Here is a 23,124-nt window from a genome sequence, read left to right as displayed (position 1 = left end):
TGTAGGCTTTAAGTATAAATATTTTCCCCTGGATGTTATGTTGTGATCTTGTGCTCCATTTGGTGGGTGTTAATTGTTTACCCTTTCTCCATGGCTGGTTCACAACTAGACATCTGAACACATCTGTGTTCAAATCTACATTCACTGACCTGAAGTGCATAACAACTATGCACCCGTTTTCCCCCGACAGGGCTAATAAAACGACGACAACCAAGATCGAAAGACAGAAACGTGAGAAAACTGGGAGGCAGACCAGATGAAGCTAAAAGTGAACCAAACTACACGTACTGTTGCTGCTTCTGCAGCTCCTCATCCTCCAGCTCAGCGCTGCTCTTCACCAGGGTGGACCGGGCCCTCTGCCGGGTCATCAGCTGAGGCGTGTGAGGGATGGTGTTCCTCAGCTGCTCCAATTTCACCGGAGACGGGCCTGGATAGAGGGGAAGGTGAGGTACCGTATTTCAGTTGGAGTGTCAAAAGATCTGTGTTGCCTAGGAATCCCCAGCCATGATCGGGGACACAGAATTGATGATTGAAGAAGCAAAATCAGAACACGTACCCTTATCCTGACTCTGCTGGCTGCGCAGGTGATAGCGGTCTGGGGTGCGTCTGTGGAACTGCTCGATCTGCTGGGCGTAGGGGACGTAGGCAGCCTCGTCCGCCCTCCGCTTGCCACCAGTCGACAGGTTGAAAGGCTTTGGCACGGTGGTGCCCTTTGACACCTTCATCTGAGAGAGAAAAGTAGATCAATTCAGATAGGGGGGGACAACAATTACCCAAGAGGATGGCAATAAACTAGTATAGTCCAAAATGTGGATCTCCACCGGCCACGCTGCAGTAATAAGCGACCAGTTAACTTTTTTAAGAATGAAAAAGCAGCGAGAGACAGGACCGATGGCAATCCAACAGCCTTCATTTGATTGAGAACGGTGTTTCCAATACACCGCGACATGAAGTCATGATTTGAATCATTGCAATTTTGTGTTTCAACTGCAATGCCAATGCCTATTTGAACCTGTACCCAAGAACTTCACTCCTTGTATCCGTATATTGATGTAATAAAAGCAATTCTGATTCTGATTTAGGGCTAGTATGGGCATAGCCCAAGAGCAGTTGTGGCAGGTGTCTAAAATATGGAGGTTGAGGTTCTACCGGAGAGATGGGGTGTTTGCGGAGCTGGGCGTTGAAGTCCATGGGCTTGTGGACGTCAACAGCAGGGCCTGCCTTCACTCGGCCGTCCGTACTGAAGTGGAACTCCTTTGGGACCGTGGTGGAGAGAACCAACTTCTTAGGGAGCTGGCCTGATGACACAAGTTGGAATATCTCTTTACAAAACAGACAAGACAGTTGCAACACTCAACTTTAATACCCAAATCTGAATTGAAACCCTAGACATTTGAGGTGATCTCAGGGATTGGATAGGCATAAGCAATGCATTAGTAGTCAAGAAAAAAAACCTGTACCACCACGCTGCCTACATCCACCCAATCCCAGGGGTTGATGGGGGGGGGCACGGGGGAGATGTCAGGGCTACTCACTGCCTGCCATAGCAGCCTTGTAGCTGGCCTCGTTCCTCCTTCTCTGGTCCGCTACTTCCTTGTGAAGGCTCATGCGCTCCAACTCCTGTTGCTCAGAGCTCTTTTGCCTGGGGTAGACATAAGTCATTATAGAAACTTTTTAAAGGCCGTTGAGGTTTGCTGCACAGGCCAGCCCAAACATGGCCCCAATATTGTTTAAATTACATTTTTATATTTCACATTCTAACCAGCGGTAAATAAGTGGACCGTTTCAGTCCACGTCAGGGTTTTAACAGAGTTTACTATTCATTAGAAAAATCACTCAACTCTTTGGCTAGCTGTCATAATGCTACCTCCCGTCTCCATTTCTATGTTCTCTCTGGTTTGTGACTCATAACGCATTATGTACAACATTTCTAAAAAGAAATCAAACCAGTCCATGGCCGCCTCTCTGCACGACTCACTTGGTGTTGTTAGCTGCTGCTGCTGCTGCCCGGGCCTTGACTGCCTCCAGACGCCCGCTGGTACGGGCGCCACTCCTGCGGCCGCCACTCCTGCGTCTGACCAGCTGAGACGAGGAGGCGCTCCTGGGAAAACAAGCACAACAAGGGTCAGGTTACTGTATTCTACCCCCGCAAAAAAAATAATAACTTGATTAGAAGCATCTCTATTCAAAGCTGATTGCATACTCCTAAAAAAAGAAAAGGTGCCACAAAATTGTACCGGTATGAGAGAATACAGTGATAAGACCATGTGTCCATTTCAAAAGTTCTGATGGCCATTCCAAGTCAGTGCATTATTGATAAAAAAACAATCCCTTGAAAAGAACGTTTGCCACCACCGTGAAAGATAAGACACTGCAGATTTACCTGGACAGACGGACAGCTGTTTTTACAATGGATGGTTTAATGCTGTAGTTTAAAGAGTAACACAGTCAATAATAATAATAATAATAACTTTAATTTATATAGCGCTTCTCAAAAACCCAAGGACGCTGTACTGTGTCTGGCTCAAGAGGGTCCAAGTCTGCCATGACAACAGCAAACATGCACATCCTATAGTCTCAGGTGTTGGACAGAAGCAAATGTAAAGAGGATTGTCCTCCACTCTGATATAATACACCCACTGGGATCTTCACCAGGGGGAGCAAATAATATTCCCCTTTTCTGCCATGACAACATCCAAGAGTATGTCAGTTTAGAAACCAAGCCACACGTTCTGGTGATGATCCCAGATAACGGTGGCTGAGGGCAGGAGAGAGCCAGACACTGAGGAGGACAGGAGAGAGCCAGACACTGAAAACTGTACTGACCTTCTTTGCTTCTTGGAAGGTGGTGCGTTCTCGACGGTGGCATTCTTTTCAGGTTGTGGCACTCCTTTCATTTTGCGCTTCGACACCCTTTAGTGGAGAACATTTAATTTGTGTGTAACAGAGGTGTAATACAAAAACTGAGGTGACCAAAGCTTTGGGGGGAGGGAGAGTTCAAAAGGAGCCATTTGTTTATTCTTGTCCATTACATCTGAAAAACAATTGTATTTATTTCACAATTGTGGGGCTCCAAAAATGAAACAGTTTAGCAATAGCATTAGTCTAACAATTGTATGTACAATAGGCACATTGCCTACATCCCATATTCTGGAAATGTGGCTTGTGGAACATCAGGAGGGTGCGATTAACTCCAGGTTAGATCCAGGTTTAAATCCGATCCGGGCGCTAATTTCAGCTTGCATTCGGTTCCATCAATAAGGCTCAAATAATTCGCTGCAATCCTGTTGAGTAATTCTGGTCACGAGCAGACTTACAGGCTGGTTTAGGTAATGCGTGCGTCAAAAATGTCTCACAGGGGGAAACTACATCCCGAACGATAGTTCCTCAAGTGTCTTTTAGGAAATATTAGTTCCCACTTTTTACGAGATAGTTTGACCGATAGATAGATAATTTGATATTTTGAAAGTGTGATCGATCGATAGATATTTTGAAAGTGTGAGATATAAAACAATAAATAATAATAATTGGTATGTCTATCAACTTGCATTGGCGTCATCACAGCGGTGTGTTTGTCCATGGGCTTGTGGACGTCAACAGCAGGGCCTGCCTTCACTCGGCCGTCCGTACTGAAGTGGAACTCCTTTGGGACCGTGGTGGAGAGAACCAACTTCTTAGGGAGCTGGCCTGATGACACAAGTTGGAATATCTCTTTACAAAACAGACAAGACTGTTGCAACACTCAACTTTAATACCCAAATCTGAATTGAAACCCTAGACATTTGAGGTGATCTCAGGGATTGGATAGGCATAAGCAATGCATTAGTAGTCAAGAAAAAAAAACTGTACCACCACGCTGCCTACATCCACCCAATCCCAGGGGTTGATGGGGGGGGGCACGGGGGAGATGTCAGGGCTACTCACTGCCTGCCATAGCAGCCTTGTAGCTGGCCTCGGTCCTCCTTCTCTGGTCCGCTACTTCCTTGTGAAGGCTCATGCGCTCCAACTCCTGTTGCTCAGAGCTCTTTTGCCTGGGGTAGACATAAGTCATTATAGAAACTTTTTAAAGGCCGTTGAGGTTTGCTGCACAGGCCAGCCCAAACATGGCCCCAATATTGTTTAAATTACATTTTTATATTTCACATTCTAACCAGCGGTAAATAAGTGGACCGTTTCAGTCCACGTCAGGGTTTTAACAGAGTTTACTATTCATTAGAAAAATCACTCAACTCTTTGGCTAGCTGTCATAATGCTACCTCCCGTCTCCATTTCTATGTTCTCTCTGGTTTGTGACTCATAACGCATTATGTACAACATTTCTAAAAAGAAATCAAACCAGTCCATGGCCGCCTCTCTGCACGACTCACTTGGTGTTGTTAGCTGCTGCTGCCCGGGCCTTGACTGCCTCCAGACGCCCGCTGGTACGGGCGCCACTCCTGCGGCCGCCACTCCTGCGTCTGACCAGCTGAGACGAGGAGGCGCTCCTGGGAAAACAAGCACAACAAGGGTCAGGTTACTGTATTCTACCCCCGCAAAAAAATAAATAACTTGATTAGAAGCATCTCTATTCAAAGCTGATTGCATACTCCTAAAAAAAGAAAAGGTGCCACAAAATTGTACCGGTATGAGAGAACACAGTGATAAGACCATGTGTCCATTTCAAAAGTTCTGATGGCCATTCCAAGTCAGTGCATTATTGATAAAAAAACAATCCCTTGAAAAGAACGTTTGCCACCACCGTGAAAGATAAGACACTGCAGATTTACCTGGACAGACGGACAGCTGTTTTTACAATGGATGGTTTAATGCTGTAAAGAGTAACACAGTCAATAATAATAATAATAATAATAACTTTAATTTATATAGCGCTTCTCAAAAACCCAAGGACGCTGTACTGTGTCTGGCTCAAGAGGGTCCAAGTCTGCCATGACAACAGCAAACATGCACATCCTATAGTCTCAGGCGTTGGACAGAAGCAAATGTAAAGAGGATTGTCCTCCACTCTGATATAATACACCCACTGGGATCTTCACCAGGGGGAGCAAATAATATTCCCCTTTTCTGCCATGACAACATCCAAGAGTATGTCGGTTTAGAAACCAAGCCACACGTTCTGGTGATGATCCCAGATAACGGTGGCTGAGGGCAGGAGAGAGCCAGACACTGAGGAGGACAGGAGAGAGCCAGACACTGAAAACTGTACTGACCTTCTTTGCTTCTTGGAAGGTGGTGCGTTCTCGACGGTGGCATTCTTTTCAGGTTGTGGCACTCCTTTCACTTTGCGCTTCGACACCCTTTAGTGGAGAACATTTAATTTGTGTGTAACAGAGGTGTAATACAAAAACGGAGGTGACCAAAGCTTTGGGGGGAGGGAGAGTTCAAAAGGAGCCATTTGTTTATTCTTGTCCATTCCATCTGAAAAACAATTGTATTTATTTCACAATTGTGGGGCTCCAAAAATGAAACAGTTTAGCAATAGCATTAGTCTAACAATTGTATGTACAATAGGCACATTGCCTACATCCCATATTCTGGAAATGTGGCTTGTGGAACATCAGGAGGGTGCGATTAACTCCAGGTTAGATCCAGGTTTAAATCCGATCCGGGCGCTAATTTCAGCTTGCATTCGGTTCCATCAATAAGGCTCAAATAATTCGCTGCAATCCTTTTGAGTAATTCTGGTCACGAGCAGACTTACAGGCTGGTTTAGGTAATGCGTGCGTCAAAAATGTCTCACAGGCGGAAACTACATCCCGAACGATAGTTCCTCAAGTGTCTTTTAGGAAATATTAGTTCCCACTTTTTACGAGATAGTTTGACCGATAGATAGATAATTTGATATTTTGAAAGTGTGATCGATCGATAGATATTTTGAAAGTGTGAGATATAAAACAATAAATAATAATAATTGGTATGTCTATCAACTTGCATTGGCGTCATCACAGCGGTGTGTTTGTCCATGGGCTTGTGGACGTCAACAGCAGGGCCTGCCTTCACTCGGCCGTCCGTACTGAAGTGGAACTCCTTTGGGACCGTGGTGGAGAGAACCAACTTCTTAGGGAGCTGGCCTGATGACACAAGTTGGAATATCTCTTTACAAAACAGACAAGACAGTTGCAACACTCAACTTTAATACCCAAATCTGAATTGAAACCCTAGACATTTGAGGTGATCTCAGGGATTGGATAGGCATAAGCAATGCATTAGTAGTCAAGAAAAAAAACCTGTACCACCACGCTGCCTACATCCACCCAATCCCAGGGGTTGATGGGGGGGGGCACGGGGGAGATGTCAGGGCTACTCACTGCTAGGGGTGTAACGGATCACGGAAATTCCGTGATCCGTTCGGATCGCCCTCCACGGTTCGGAACGCGTGTGTACCGCGGATCAATTGCAAAAAAAATAAAAATTTCTTTTTAAACCTTTATTTTACCAGGAAGTCACATTGAGATTAAAACCTCTTTTACAAGAGAGACCTGGCCAAGACAGGGTCAAAATAGTAGCTTAAAAAACAGTTCAGATAACAAGACAGGACATAAGACAGTGGCAACAATACAATAGACAAACAATGGTAGGGGTATTTACAAGGTGATTAAAACATTGAGAAGTCTAACCAAAGCAGGTACAGCGAGCGGTGACCACATCCTTTAATCTACGCTTGAAGATACTTATGGAAATAAGGGCCTCTAATTTAAAAGTAGTCTGTAGGTCATTCCAAGACCAAGGGCCATAATAAGACAAGCTTGCCCTTCCAACATTGTTCATGATAAGTGGCACCTTGTATTGTAGCCATCTACAAGACCTGAGACCCGAGCCACTCGGTATAGGGATGAACTTCAGGCCCAGATAATTCGGTAAGAAGCCAGAGATGATTTTAAACACAAGAGTGTACCAGTGTTGGAGCCTTCTGACAGAAAGAGATGGCCATCCAACCAGACTATACAGTGTACAGTGATGGGTCCTGAAGGCACTATTGGTGATGTATCTTAGAACTAGTGTTGTTCCGATACCGATACTAGTATCGGCATGGCCACCGATACGCACCAAAATGCTGGTATCGGTATCGGCGAGTACTTTACAAAAACGTAAGTTTTTTTTTTTTTTTTTTTACTTAAGTTTTACAAAAACTTTACGAGTTTTACAAAGGTTTTGAGCAGTGCCAGACTAAGTGTTAGCAATAATTTTACATCGAGGTTATTATGCGGCTCAAAAAACATGTTTTTTTGTTTTGTTTTTTCAAACGCCGTGGTATCGGATCGGTACTCGGTATCGGCAAGTACTGCACGGTCAGGTATCGGTATCGGTATCGGGATCAAAAAATGGTATCGGAACAACACTACTTAGAACCGAATGATACAGGGGGTCTAGCTTGGATAAAGTGGACAGAGAAGCAAACCTATATACTGTATCACTGTTAACAAGTAATAATATTACTTAATATCTTACTTAATATCTCTTGTAAATCACAATGTAGGGTTGCCATGAAAAGATAGACGCGACAGTTGCGGGCTTTGTTTTACTCTAAAGCGCAATGATAGGTTGATAATGCGAAAGAAAAAGAATCCGTTGTTTGCTCACTACACGTGAAGCTGGGAATCCACAACAACAAGGCTGCGTTCGTAAATCCGCTCTGGAATCTGATCAGCGTTCAAGGAACGCCTCTTGTCCAATCAAATTACTTGGTCCCTTTATGACGTCGGACCCAGTGTGCGCTCCGGCGCTCTCAAAGCGAATTTACGAACGCGGCCCAAGTGTATCATGTTACGTTGTTCGGCGGAGAAGAACTCGAAATGCCTCCCTCGTCATTTAAATCCCATGTATGGGAGCACTTTGGCTTCTCTGTCAACTATGACGGGAGGCACGAAAAAGGTAGCTCGACAACTTCTGATAATGTAGGCATTTTTTTCATACCATGTTCAAAATAAGGGTTCACTTTATTATTTTGTTAAAAGTGGCATAAAACATGTTTATTCATCTGCTTTAAAGAGCCCAGTGATTCACTGCTGCAACCAGGCGCCTCCTCCCCCTCTCCTATCATTTAAATTGAGTGTATTTCAGTATAATTATGTAATGTTTGAGTGTAGAATATGTTATATATATATTATATATATGTATGTATATATATATATATATATATATATATATATATATATATATATATATTACCAGTTTTGACATCTTGAATGTTGTTGGTTTTTGTCACATAGTAAAAGTGGTGTTTTTACAGAATTCAAGGAAAAAGCAGTTTTTATAAAAACAAAAATGTTTTGTGTTGATCCGAAAAATGATCCGATCCGTGACTCAAAAACCGTGACACGATCCGATCCGTGAGTTAGGTGATCCGTTACACCCCTACTCACTGCCTGCCATAGCAGCCTTGTAGCTGGCCTCGTTCCTCCTTCTCTGGTCCGCTACTTCCTTGTGAAGGCTCTTCATGCGCTCCAACTCCTGTTGCTCAGAGCTCTTTTGCCTGGGGTAGACATAAGTCATTATAGAAACTTTTTAAAGGCCGTTGAGGTTTGCTGCACAGGCCAGCCCAAACATGGCCCCAATATTGTTTAAATTACATTTTTATATTTCACATTCTAACCAGCGGTAAATAAGTGGACCGTTTCAGTCCACGTCAGGGTTTTAACAGAGTTTACTATTCATTAGAAAAATCACTCAACTCTTTGGCTAGCTGTCATAATGCTACCTCCCGTCTCCATTTCTATGTTCTCTCTGGTTTGTGACTCATAACGCATTATGTACAACATTTCTAAAAAGAAATCAAACCAGTCCATGGCCGCCTCTCTGCACGACTCACTTGGTGTTGTTAGCTGCTGCTGCTGCTGCCCGGGCCTTGACTGCCTCCAGACGCCCGCTGGTACGGGCGCCACTCCTGCGGCCGCCACTCCTGCGTTTGACCAGCTGAGACGAGGAGGCGCTCCTGGGAAAACAAGCACAACAAGGGTCAGGTTACTGTATTCTACCCCCGCAAAAAAAAAAAAAACTTGATTAGAAGCATCTCTATTCAAAGCTGATTGCATACTCCTAAAAAAAGAAAAGGTGCCACAAAATTGTACCGGTATGAGAGAATACAGTGATAAGACCATGTGTCCATTTCAAAAGTTCTGATGGCCATTCCAAGTTAGTGCATTATTGATAAAAAAAACAATCCCTTGAAAAGAACGTTTGCCACCACCGTGAAAGATAAGACACTGCAGATTTACCTGGACAGACAATGGATGGTTTAATGCTGTAATGAGTAACACAGTCAATAATAATAATAATAATAACTTTAATTTATATAGCGCTTCTCAAAAACCCAAGGACACTGTACTGTGTCTGGCTCAAGAGGGTCCAAGTCTGCCATGACAACAGCAAACATGCACATCCTATAGTCTCAGGCGTTGGACAGAAGCAAATGTAAAGAGGATTGTCCTCCACTCTGATATAATACACCCACTGGGATCTTCACCAGGGGGAGCAAATAATATTCCCCTTTTCTGCCATGACAACATCCAAGAGTATGTCGGTTTAGAAACCAAGCCACACGTTCTGGTGATGATCCCAGATAACGGTGGCTGAGGGCAGGAGAGAGCCAGACACTGAGGAGGACAGGAGAGAGCCAGACACTGAGGAGGACAGGAGGGAGACAGACACTGAAAACTGTACTGACCTTCTTTGCTTCTTGGAAGGTGGTGCGTTCTCGACGGTGGCATTCTTTTCAGGTTGTGGCACTCCTTTAATTTTGGGCTTCGACACCCTTTAGTGGAGAACATTTAATTTGTGTGTAACAGAGGTGTAATACAAAAACTGAGGTGACCAAAGCTTTGGGGGGAGGGAGAGTTCAAAAGGAGCCATTTGTTTATTCTTGTCCATTACATCTGAAAAACAATTGTATTTATTTCACAATTGTGGGGCTCCAAAAATGAAACAGTTTAGCAATAGCATTAGTCTAACAATTGTATGTACAATAGGCACATTGCCTACATCCCATATTCTGGAAATGTGGCTTGTGGAACATCAGGAGGGTGCGATTAACTCCAGGTTAGATCCAGGTTTAAATCCGATCCGGGCGCTAATTTCAGCTTGCATTCGGTTCCATCAATAAGGCTCAAATAATTCGCTGCTTGGTTGCTATGCAACCAATCCTTTTGAGTAATTCTGGTCACGAGCAGACTTACAGGCTGGTTTAGGTAATGCGTGCGTAAAAAATGTCTCACAGGCGGAAACTACATCCCGAACGATAGTTCCTCAAGTGTCTTTTAGGAAATATTAGTTCCCACTTTTTACGAGATAGTTTGACCGATAGATAGATAATTTGATATTTTGAAAGTGTGATCGATCGATAGATATTTTGAAAGTGTGAGATATAAAACAATAAATAATAATAATTGGTATGTCTATCAACTTGCATTGGCGTCATCACAGCGGTGTGTTTGGCGCAGGGGTTATGGCAGCCAGCGAGAAGTCCGAAGGTTGCTGGTTTGAGACTTGATTTAATTTAATGTTTTTATTTAATTTTTTACATTTAACCGAAGCTCTGTCCAAATATCGGCAGCAGGTCAAATGCCCCACTCGGGGGGAGAGGACGTTAGACCACTGCTACTGTACCATCAAGAACGCCTACCACGCTGTCTCCCGAGCTGCGCTGGGCAAATCTGACCACGACATTGTCCATCTGATCCCATCCTACAGGCAGAGACTAAAAGTGTCAAAACCTGTAGTTAAGTCGTTCAGAACATGGGACAGCGAGGCTAAGGAGAAAACCAGCGCCTGGTTAGAGCGGGCTGGCTGTGACGAGGGCTATGTGGAGTGGGCGGGGGCTGAGGCCGGTAACGACTTGGATGCGTACACTGACACTGTGACGTCATTCGTCAGCTACTGCGAGGAGGTGTGTGTTCCAACTCGGACCAGGGTCAGTTATAATAATGACAAACCCTGGTTCACAGCCCAGCTCAGAAGGCTGAGGTTGGAGAAGGAGGATGCCTGGCAGAGGGGTGACAAGAACAGGTTTAGAGATGCCAGGTACAAGTTCGAGGCAGCTGTTAAGCAAGCAAAACATCGCTACTCTGACAAACTGCAACAACAATTCTCAGATGGCAACGCTGCCTCTGTCTGGAAGGGTCTAAAACAAATTACCAACTATAAACCAAAACCCCCTCAGACCACAGAAAGCACTCTCCTTACAAATGAACTGAACAAGTTTTACTGCAGATTCGAACTACAGTCTGCCCCCTCTACTACTGTCCCCCCTCCCCCCCTCTCCCCAACCTCGTCTCCTCCTCCCTTCTCTCCCCTGAGCCCCACCCCCTCTGCCCGCACACACCTCTCTGTCTCAGAGAGAGAGGTGAACCGCCTGTTCAAGAGACAGAACCCCCGGAAGGCGGCCGGTCCGGATGCTGTCTCACCCTCCATGTTGAAGTTCTGCGCTGACCAGCTGTCCCCTGTGTTCAGCAACATCTTCAACTCCTCCCTGGAGTGCTGTCAGGTACCAGCCTGCTTCAAGACCTCCACCATTATCCCTGTCCCCAAAAAGTCGAGGATCACAGGCCTGAATGACTACAGACCCGTTGCCCTGACCTCTGTAGTCATGAAGGTCTTTGAACGCCTCGTCCTTGCCCACCTAAAGTCCATCACAGACCCTCTCCTAGACCCCCTGCAGTTCGCGTATAGAGCCAACAGGTCCGTGGAGGACGCGGTCAATATGGCCCTACACCATGTCCTAGAACATCTGGACACGGCCGGGACCTACGCCAGAATCCTGTTCGTTGACTTCAGTTCGGCATTCAACACCATCTTGCCACCCATACTGGAGTGTGGGCTCTCTGCACTGCAGGTGCCTGACTACACCTGCAGGTGGATCACAAACTTTCTGTCCAACAGGACCCAGCTGGTGAAGCTCGGGAAGTCCATCTCTGAGCTGAGGACCATCAGCACCGGTTCCCCGCAGGGCTGCGTCCTGTCTCCCCTCCTGTTTTCCCTCTACACTAGTGGTCACCAACCCGTCGATCGCGATCGACTGGTAGATCTTTGAGACTTTCCCTGTAGATCTTTGATTGATAAAAATTAAAAAAATAAAAATAAAAATAAATTTTTTTATTTTTTATTTTTATTTTTTATAAATACACAAAGAGCCTATGTTTTGCACGCGCCTCTCTCTCTCTCTCTCTCTCTCTCTCTCTAGCAAACTGTTGTGTCGCAAATGCTGCATGAAAGTGACCAATCAGATAAGAGAATAGTACTGCTACGTGACTCGTAAAAAAAACATTTGTCAAAATGGTTTTCCAGGATTCTGCAACAAAGGTGGATTTCTTAACTCTTTTGCACTTAAAGGAGAAAACGAGGGGTGTGGATATTTACAATGAGTTAAAAAAATAATGTCGGTGAAAATGACATACCCATTCATAAACTAGTGGCGATTACTACTGACGGGGCCCCAGCAATGCGCGGTGCGCGCAATGGATTTATTGGACTGTGTCGTAATGACCCTGATTTTCCCTCCTTCGTCAATTATCACTGTGTGATCCATCAGCAGGCCTAGGCTGGTAAGGTGTTGGACTTTTCCCATGTAATGACACTGGTGGTGAAACTAGTCAACACGATTCGAGCGAAAGCGCTTCAGCACCGCTTATTCAAAGCGTTATTGGACGAGCTCGACGCTGCTTACGGAGACCTGCTTCTCCATGCTGATGTGCGGTGGTTGAGTCGCGGCAAAGTGCTGCAGCGATTTGTCGACTTGCTGCCCGAGATCAAGACGTTCCTGTCGACAAGGCAAGTGGTAGTAAATATTTTCAAAGGCAAAGGACTTAAATTGGTGTGGAAAGTCAGATCTTTACCTTTTCTTTTTACTGTTTCCCCCTGCTTTTATATTCATTCTATGCATGTATATGTTTTTATATATGTTTTTATTCACTTTATGTTCTTATTCCTGTTGTAAAGCACTTTGAGCTGCATTTCTTGTATGAAAGGTGCTATATAAATAAAGCTTTACTTACTTAGGCCTACTTACTTACAAGGAACGAGGAGCACAAGGAACTGGCAGACGATGCGTGGCTACTGGACCTGGGGTTCCTGACACACATAACCGCAAAACTGAACGCACTCAACTACGAGCTGCAGGGAAAAGACCGACACCTTCCCCACATGATAAGCACAGTAAATGGGTTCAAGGCCAAGCTCGGTGTTTGGACCACACACACCTAAAGAATGGGAGGCTGACACACTTTCCCAACCTGGAGAAAATGGCACAGGCCTTGGAAGACAATGATGCTTTTCACCCTGAGCAGTACTGTGCTCCCCTGGACAAACTGGCAACAGAGTTCAATCGGCGTTTTGGTGAGTTAGATGTCATGGGAGATATTGCTGCATTTGTCTCAAACCCATTTGTGCCCATTGATATAGAGCAGGTAGCAGCCAAATTCCAGCAAGTATTTACTTTGCCAAGTGGAGTTGACATGGAGATGGTTGATTTACAAAATGACAGAGCTGAAAGCCAGGTCAAGGGACAGTGACTTTTGGGGACTTGTCAGCAGAGAGAAGTTTCCTCTTCTCACTGCATGTGCACTAAGAGTGAGTGCCTACTTTGGATCCACATATCTCTGTGAAATGTCATTTTCACAGATGAAAATAATCAAATCAAAGTACAGGAGCCGCCTTACTGACAGACACCTCACAGACTGTCTCAGACTGGCAGTCAGTAGCTATGAGCCAAACTACAAAGCACTTGTAGACAGTATCCAGTCACAACCATCACACTGACTTGAGTGAGTAACATGACTGTTTCGATGTGAAAAGTAATGCTGCATAAGATGACTGCACTTAGCACTGACTGAGACACAAGTACACATTACAGTTCTACTTTATAAAATGCTATACTTGTAAATATGTTTGTCAATGTTAATAATATGAGAAAGTACACATCAGTTTTACTTTTGTTTTGATGTGAAAAGTGATGCTGCATAAGATGACTTAGCACTGACTGAGAAAGTACACATTACAGTTCTACTTTATAAAATGCTAATTGTAAATATGTTTGTCAATGTTAATAAGTAAGAATAATAATTAAGTCAGTCAAGTGTCAAAATGTCAAGAATGTCAGCTAACGTTACTATGAACAAAATGATTTTATCATACATTCCTCCATTCCATGCCTTTATTTTTTTGTGTTGTAATGAAATGACATAATCAAACTTTGAATTGAATTTCAGTTATGTACAATTCTTAAAGCAAGACAGCTGCCTGATATGCTTGATACAGTCTTTTTTGTTGTTGTTGCATCAATTTTAATGTTGGACCAATGCATTGCATCTAATTAAAATACAGGCAAATAAACGTCATTAAGTTTAAAGTAATATCTTGGCTGTCTTTTTCTCTCAACGCTTTAATAGGTAGATCTTGCCTTCACCAAGGCCGAGGTCAGGGATCTTGGGCTTAAAAAGGTTGGTGACCACTGCTCTACACCAACTGCTGTACCTCCAGCCACCAGTCGGTCAAGCTCCTCAAGTTCGCGGACGATACCACCCTGGTAGGGCTCATCTCCAGGGGGGATGAATCTGCTTACAGGAGCGAGATTGACTTGGTGGTCTCCTGGTGCACCCGGAACAACCTTGAGCTAAATGCTCTTAAGACAGTGGAGCTGATAGTGGACTTCAGGAGGAACCCACCCCCTCCCTCTCCAATCATACTGGGAGGCACTCCAGTCACCACAGTGGAGTCATGCCGCTTCCTTGGGGTGACAGTCTCTCGGGACTTGAAGTGGGGGCCCCACATCGACGCCCTCACAAAAAAGGCCCAGAAGAGACTGTTTTTCCTGAGGCAGCTCAGGAAATTCCACCTTCCTAAGACCACGCTGGTGAACTTCTACACGGCCATCATTGAGTCCATCGTCACCTCCGCCATCATCATCTGGTTCCCCGCTGCAGCGGGTGATACGCTCGGCGGAGAGGGTGATTGGCTGCCCTTTGCCCCACCTTGAGGCCCTGTTTAAAAGTAGGGCTTTGGGGAGGGCCAGGAAGATCATGGCTGACCCCGCACACCCAGGACACGGTCTCTTCGCCCCGCTCCCCTCAGGCAGGAGGGTGCGGTCCCTAAATACTGTGAAGGCCCGTCATACAAACAGCTTTTTCCCCACAGCCATCCGGCTCCTAAATGCCGCTGCCCCCCCCCCCCCCCCCCAACCCTGACCTGACCCCTATCTATCTACCCTCCCTCCACCCCCACCCAGAGAGCTTTGGACTGTCTGGATATGAACACTTGAACACTTGATCTCTGCACTTTATATTTATATTAATTATGACTCTTGCACTTTGATGTTGGTTTGCACTGTCTTGTCCTGTCTTGCACCTGTCCTGCTGTAAACCGTGCTCCATGGTACCAAACCAAATTCCTAACATGTTTACATGTCATGGCAATAAAAGACTCTGATTCTGATTCTGATTCTTCATGCAAATCGATTTAAACAATATATATATACTGTATATCTTATCTGTCTGTTAATCATCTATCCATCAGTAATCATAAGAAAAAATAATCTATGCCAAATCCAGGGTCCAGTTAGAAGAACATAATTTACTACTCAGAAAGGCTTCAAACACCATTGTAATCGTGTTAGTTCTTGTAAATTAGCCTGCACCATCATTTTATAGCCTACATACTTTTTTAGATGAGATTTTAGATTAGATTCAGACAACAAAATGCAGTAAAAAGTGTGTCAGAAGAGGGATTTGAACCACCGTCTTAAAATGACGAATAAATACTATGGCAGCGGTCAATACCCTATGCCAGTGTTTCCCAAACTGTGGGGGTACTGCAGGGGGGGCGCAGAAATAATATGGGAGGGAAAAAAAAACATATGTTCCTTTTCAACCCATAATAAAATATAAAACTATAGTTGGATATATGTGTCTTGTTATTATTAGAAGAGAAAATTTAATGTTTTTACAACTTTATACAATTAATTATATCAATCTAGGTGGGGACCGGGTTAGGGGGGGCTCGAAAATATTTCCAATTACCCAAGGGGGGCCTGATTGAAAAAGTTTGGGAACCGCTGCCCTATGCCATGTGCCATGGCATGGTGACGGTACGACTGCATGTAGCCTGCTGCTAATATCACCACAGTAGTAAATATTAATTTATTAAAATATAAACGTATAACAATATCATCTCCCCCCAACTACAGTTTTTTCCAATCAATCAGAAATGGAAAAAAGGGGGGAGGAACAGCTACCATAGCTTCAAATAACCTAAACTGCAGGAGCATATCCTTTGATATATTCTCCTCCTTTGAATATCATGCCACAGTTATGGCATGCCAACCACCTATTCTTACGGTAACTGTATACAGGCCGCCGAAACCAGCCCCTACCTTCCTACCTGACTTCTCTGAGTTCCTATCCATTATCCATCCCAACTATGATAGGATTATTATCACTGGTGATTTTAACTTTCATGTTGATAATGAGGCTGACTTGAGGGCTAGGGAATTTATTGACCTCTTGGAATCTATGGATTTTGTCCAACATGTCAATGAACCCACTCACAATCATGGCCATACCCTTGATCTTGTGATTACAAAGGGTCTTGAGGTCTCAATATCAGGTATCAGCGACCTGGCCCTCTCTGACCATTTCTGTATTTTCTTTACCATTGTAACACGTAAAGCTGAAAGCAATGCTGAACGTGTTGTTAAAAAACGTTATCTTACCCCTGCAGTGGCTGAACATTTCAAAGCTTTAATGAACAGTAATCACACAACTCCCACGTTATGTGAAAACGACTTAGTAATTACCTTTAACAATAAAGTAAAAATGGCCCTAGACTCCCTGGCACCTACCAAACTAAAAAAGGTTGGAGCCAAGAGGAGAGCACCATGGCGAAACAGTGAAATAAATCTCCTAAAGAGAACATGTAGGAAAGCTGAGCGCAGATGGAGAAAGAGCAAATTACAGATTGATCAGAATATTTTTAAAGAACATCTATCTGCCTTTAACTTGGCAATGCGAAATGCTAGAAAAAATCACTTCTCAAAGATAATATCTACAAACAAGAATAACCCCAGGGTCTTGTTCTCGACAATTGATTGCCTTGTAAACCCTGCTCCTAGAACTCTAGACGGCGCAGCCTCTGTCACCAAATGCGAGGAATTTGCAGCCCACTTCAGGGATAAGATAACAAATATTAGAATGTGTATTACTCAGGAAAGACTAGGTTTGTGTAGCACCACAGATCCGCCACCACAGAACATGACTATGAGCATGTTCACCATGATTAGTACGGAAACATTAGGTAAAATTGTGTCACAGCTTAAACCGTCTACGTGTCCTCTTGACCCTATTCCTACCACCTTTTTTAAGGACATTTTTGAATCTGTGTCTGATGACATACTAGGCATTGTAAATCACTCCCTACTTAAAGGGATATTTCCAGCGGCGCTTAAAACTGCCCTGGTTAGACCCACCCTGAAGAAAAGTAACCTAGATCCTTCTGATCCCAAAAAAACTGTAGACCAATATCCAATCTCACTTTTCTAAGCAACATTTTAGAAAAGGCAGCGTATAGACAGCTTCATGAATTCTTAGTCCTAAATAATAGGTATGACCCACTTCAGTCAGGTTTCCGATCATACCACAGCACAGAAACCGCTTTGCTTAAGGTAACTAATGACCTTAGGATAAATGCAGACTCGAAAAAACTCTCGATTCTTGTACTCTTAGACTTAAGTGCAGCCTTTGATACGGTAGACCACTCCATACTTATTGAGAGACTTGAAAACTGGGTTAGCCTCTCAGGTCCGGTCTTAAACTGGTTCAGGACTTACCTGGCTGACTGAGACTACTTTGTAGCCCTTGGTGACCATAAGTCAAAAAATTATAGCACAACCTGTGGAGTTCCCCAGGGGTCCATTTTAGGACCGTTGCTTTTTAGCCTATACATGCTACCCCTCAGTTCTGTTATCAAGAAGCATAGCGTTAACTACCACAGCTATGCTGACGACACTCAGCTTTATATCTCAGTAACTCCCAACGACTACAAGATGATCGACCACCTGATAGACTGTATTGCCGATATTAATATTTGGATGACACAAAACTTTCTCCAACTCAATCAAGAAAAAACAGAGGTATTGATCATTGGCGAGAAAACTGGGAGAGAGAAATTATCTGCACACTTGAAAACACTAGCTCTTAACACAAAGTGTCAGGCCAGGAATCTTGGTGTCATAATTGACCCAGATCTAAATTTTGAAACTCATATTAATAACACTATTAAAACATCCTTCTACCATCTAAGAAACATCACTAAGGTACAATCATTTCTCTCCCAGGCAGACACTGAAAAATTAATGCATGCGTTTGTTACTAGTAGGCTAGATTACTGTAATGCTCTCCTGACAGGTCTCCCCAAAACAATGATAAATAGACTACAAATGGTTCAAAATGCTGCTGCTCGTGTCCTTACTAGGACCAAACGGAGAGCGCACATCACACCTGTCTTGAGATCACTACACTGGCTCCCTGTCAGTCATAGAATAGACTTTAAGATCCTTTTACTAGTTTATAAATCACTTCACTGTGATGCACCCAATTACATGGTGGACATGCTCATAAGATACACACCAGCTAGACCCCTACGGTCTAGTGGCACGGAACTTTTAATAGTGCCAGAGGCTAGGACAAAGAGATTTGGAGGATCAGCTTTTAGCATATATGCTCCTAGATTGTGGAACACCCTACCTGAGGGCCTGAGGTTGTCTAAAACTCAGGACATTTTTAAGCGTGACCTCAAAACCTACTTATTCAATGTCGCCTTTTGATACTACGGGAGACATTGGACATTATAGAACTAGGATCACTAGGCCATTACACCATACTCGTGTTTTGAGATTTGTGTTGACAGGAAAATGGACCCGGGCGCTGATGAGGCACTGTCAGCTCCAAATAGCACCTAGAGCAGTACTGGAACCGGTACAAGGGTGTACCAGGACCACCATCAGGTTGTATTGCTGTCATCTTTATTGTCTCTATTGTGTTGTTGCATCATAACTGTGCTTAAGTTTCTCTTTTGGCAGGACCTGTGACCATACTGGATGCAGAACGATGCAAATACAACACTAAATTTATGGACAGTGTGTACGCCGATAATATGCAAGGAATTTTTCCTGGATACATGGTGTACAGGTTTTTGCCCTTGCTTGCTTGCTTGCTTTGTGCCGGTGGTCCTTGGCCTCCCCTGGGGGACCGCTGGGTACTGGTAAGCAAACTGGCTAGTAGTCGCTCTATTGGTAGAGGGCTGCAAGGGAATTTTTCCTGGCTACATAGTATACAGGTTTTTTACTTTTGCCTGCTCGCGGCTCTGTCAGTATTGATTGATTGATTGACTGATTGACTGAACATTTTCATTGTGTGAAGCGCATTGAGTTGCATCTTGTAAGAAATGCGCTATACAAATAAAATTTGATTTGATTTGAACAATAAGTGGGGCTAGTATGACCTACGCATTTAATCGGTCAGCAATTTCGTGCCAAACCATTTCCCTCGCCTTGTTAATTGCGGCAGTATTGCACTATTTTACATCTTCATAAAGATCAATAAGTAGGAGTGCTGCGCAAAAAGTAGGACCGCTGTGGAGTGTAGTATCTTCATTTCGACAGTTCGACTCTTTATGGGGCTCTTTATGTCTGCGTGCACACGCCCATAGAGGATTTCTAAGCCAGTGTTCTGTGAACACTGATGACACAAGGCTGATCCTCGAATCCCAGTCACGAGTTGCCTGAACGCGGCTCTTATTTTAATCGCTGATATACTATGAATGAATGGTCTTTATTGTCATTGATATAGTACAGGTACCATACAACGAAATTTGGGAGGGGGGGCTCCCCTGGTGCTAGGAAAAAAAACTAAAAACAAGAAGGGAAAAGAGCTGGTTCACATAAATAAAGGCTATGTACACTATCCACTATACTATACAAATAAAACACTGTGCTGTACTCTATGCTATACCTATTCTAACATTTCCTATCTCAGAACCTTACTAATCAACGTTCGTGGAATACCCCCGAGGTTAACTGGTAGAGCATCAACAAACTTTCAAACTAACAATCATGTCAGCAGAGCAAATGTTTAAGAAATGCAGTACACCGTCCTACCTCAGTGGTTGAGCAGGGGGTGCCCTGGCTGGCTTGGCGGCCACCTGAACTGGGCCACTGCTACCCCAAGTTACAATGTTTGTGGCGGGCACAGATGACGTGCTTGGGGCATCTGCTGTGGGAGACAAGACAATTTCACATCAAATGCAACACAAGACCACTCGACCCCTGGTGATAGAAAAGCTGATTAACCACTCAAAGAAGATGCTAACAAAAAACTACAGCAGCAAGTCTTCTGATGTGCAAATGCAGCATTGCCCCTGTGCTAAAAGGTCAATGGTAAAGCAACTAGTTGATGAGGACCTACCAGAGCTCGACACCACCACCAGGGGAGCAACAATCATCTGGGGCAAGCCTGATTTTGGGGCAGCTCCACCAAAGGACAGGCCATTTCTCAAAGGGGTGGCATGGTGCAAGGCTCCACCCTCGCCACATTGGTCTGCAGAAAGTGACGTTCAGCAATATAAAATGACCATACGTGTGACTAATCTCCAAAAGCATGCTTGACATGCAAAGTATGACGCTTGCCAAAATGGCTCACAAGCAAACGTCTTACCAAACCAATGGTCTGCATTGTCCGCCTCCTCAGTGTCCAAAGATTGGAAATCCAACACATGGGACGGTGCATCGAATTCATAGTGCTCATCCATCTCCCAACAGCTGAGGTCTTAACCTAACCTAAACATCACATCGTTGTCATTTTCAAAGACAAAAACAAGTAGCCTAACTGCTTGAGTGTTCTAGTGTTCTCGCCTGGCTGGTTTGTAGCTGAACCGCCTCGCCCTGCCACGGAACCATCAATAACATCCGTAACTCATTCAGTTCAAGTGTGTAGTGTATTTTCATGCTCTGTAACCATAGCCATGGCCCTCTAATACACACAATGGCCTTTTTACATGCATGTACAGAGGCTGTAATATCATCATGGGAAGATGTAATTGCATTAGGGCCCGAGCCAGCAAGACGCCCATAACATAAATTGCATTAGAATTGTATTAGACCATAGGGTGAATTGCATTATAATAAGACAATAACATCCTATTTACAGGACAGAAAATGACCTCACCTACTATGATCTCACTGGTATACTTTGTATCTGATCAAATTAAAATGACGTGGACTCTGTTTTGATTGGCTCAGCAACAGTGACAAGGGGGGGGTATAAAATCCTGTACACAGAGGGACTTCTTTCTCTTTTTCATTCATATCCATATCTTTGACTTTATATCCTGTGACCGATTCGGACCATCAGCTCCATTGAGGGGCCATGCTGTGTAACCTGCTTTTTTGAATAAACAAGTCTTAAATTTGCTCAAGAACTCTTCTTAATTTTTTAGCAGTAACAGATACCAATATATACGAAAAGTGTTACAGTTAGTACTAAGTCATTCGTAATAATGTGATTTAATGCATTTAAAACAATTTAGTTAACCAATTAGCCTACTTCATTCTGGAACCACATTATGCTACACAGCTAGTCTAGTTTAGTTGTTTAGGTCGCACACTACCACTGGTAGTACCGGACCGAGAACGCGCCTTCTTCAGACAACACTACGTTTATCCGAGAAGGGATAATGGTTTCCTTGGCATTAGTATCGAGTGACCGTGTAAGCAGGGCGACTAGTCAGCACAGTTATTATCTCATAGCAGAAGAAAACACATGAAGCAAGAACGCTAGCTACATGGCTAACTAACTTGACAAACCGCATACGGTAACGTTATCTTAGCTTCCATTAAAACGCTATTTGTAAACACTGACATAATAGTTAGCTACGGTATCCGTTCAAATGAAATATATTACCTTAACGTGTACCTATTTGGTACAATCTCAAAAAAATGTATCACGGGAAGCGCCGTTGGACTGCAGTGTGAACATCTGGGGGACTGGCGCAAGTGACCGTTTAAATTTCCTCTCGCTAACCGAGCAGTGAGACAAGGCTGCGGATTGGCTGAGAGAGGAAAACAACTCTCTCAGCCAATCCGCAGCCTTGTCTCACTGCTCGGTTAGCGATTGGCTTCTGTAGCTGATTTCAATGACGTAGTATCAAAAACACAAAATACTGTTCACAAATCCTGTCCAAACAAATTTTTTTTTTTTTTACATTATTTTGATAACTCTACTATCGCGGGTATATCATATCTCTGTCATTTCAAATAATACGACTTTTAGATATTATAGACATTGACTAAGAACTGTGATTAGGTTACAGTGTAAATAAGTTAAGTGTTGTTAAGTGTTGTTGTTGTTGTCATGTTTTCTGTGTGTAAATTCATTGTGTAATTAAAATGTGTTTGTATTAGGCTAATTGTTCTTGGATTCCTTATTCAATATGCTTTGTATTTATTTATTTTATCTAGTAAGGACTGTGGATTAAGGATTGTGAGATATGACTATGGTGGGCTAATAAACACACAAACAGATAGGCCTACTGGATATTTAGGTATTGAGAAAATCAGAAGGTACCACCAGGGTATTAAAATCCCATAGCTGAGAGACTGTTGGGCATATTCCAGAAACATATAGAAGAGTTTTAGTTTCATTCAAGTTACATTTCTTGTCTGTTAATTTCAATTGAAAGCGTACTTGTGAGCAGATTAATTAATTATGTCATTGCTTAAACAATATATATCATAAAAATCAAGTAATATTTGTACGTGAAAAAATGTCTTTTGATGCATTGGCTCGATTGTTTACATTTCAGTTGGTGCCCACTGTCTAAGCACACATGTCAGTAGCTTTAACAACCCATGAAATGATTTAAATCATGAATGAATTGAAGTCTATTGTCACCGGTCTTTAATCATCCTTAACAACTTCTGATATTCAGATACAATATGATAATAATAATCAACAACAACAATGATGATGATGATAATAATAATACAAATAAATTAGATGAAAACAAACATAAATCAAAGCCACAACACTGTCTGCATGCAGGGTACACTTCCAGCTTTTACACAATAGTTCAAAACAAAATCATCTATGA

At 43.4% G+C, this 23,124-nt stretch overlaps 1 protein-coding gene across 1 annotated transcript in view; it reads right to left on the bottom strand.

Moving 5' to 3' along the window:
• Positions 1-20,784, bottom strand: part of LOC308164012 (targeting protein for Xklp2-B-like) — a gene marked incomplete at both ends in the record, with an annotated part of 28,229 nt that extends 7,445 nt beyond the window's left edge. Inside the window, 14 exons of the mRNA XM_080538178.1 lie at positions 289-427; positions 557-725; positions 1,150-1,298; positions 1,536-1,642; positions 1,979-2,101; positions 3,549-3,687; positions 3,925-4,031; positions 4,368-4,484; positions 5,208-5,294; positions 5,930-6,068; positions 8,361-8,470; positions 8,807-8,929; positions 20,135-20,249; positions 20,691-20,784. Of these exons, the coding sequence (XP_080394304.1) occupies positions 289-427; positions 557-725; positions 1,150-1,298; positions 1,536-1,642; positions 1,979-2,101; positions 3,549-3,687; positions 3,925-4,031; positions 4,368-4,484; positions 5,208-5,294; positions 5,930-6,068; positions 8,361-8,470; positions 8,807-8,929; positions 20,135-20,249; positions 20,691-20,784 (1,718 nt within the window). The remainder of the gene's footprint in view (positions 1-288; positions 428-556; positions 726-1,149; positions 1,299-1,535; positions 1,643-1,978; positions 2,102-3,548; positions 3,688-3,924; positions 4,032-4,367; positions 4,485-5,207; positions 5,295-5,929; positions 6,069-8,360; positions 8,471-8,806; positions 8,930-20,134; positions 20,250-20,690) is intronic.
• Between the last annotated feature and the right edge of the window lie 2,340 nt (positions 20,785-23,124).

Source organism: Nansenia antarctica (assembly GCF_963989245.1).
Source record: "Nansenia antarctica genome assembly, chromosome: 8".
NCBI lineage: Eukaryota > Metazoa > Chordata > Actinopteri > Argentiniformes > Microstomatidae > Nansenia > Nansenia antarctica.
The sequence above is the reverse complement of the archived record's forward strand: the minus strand, read 5'-3'. Positions and strand labels throughout refer to the sequence as shown.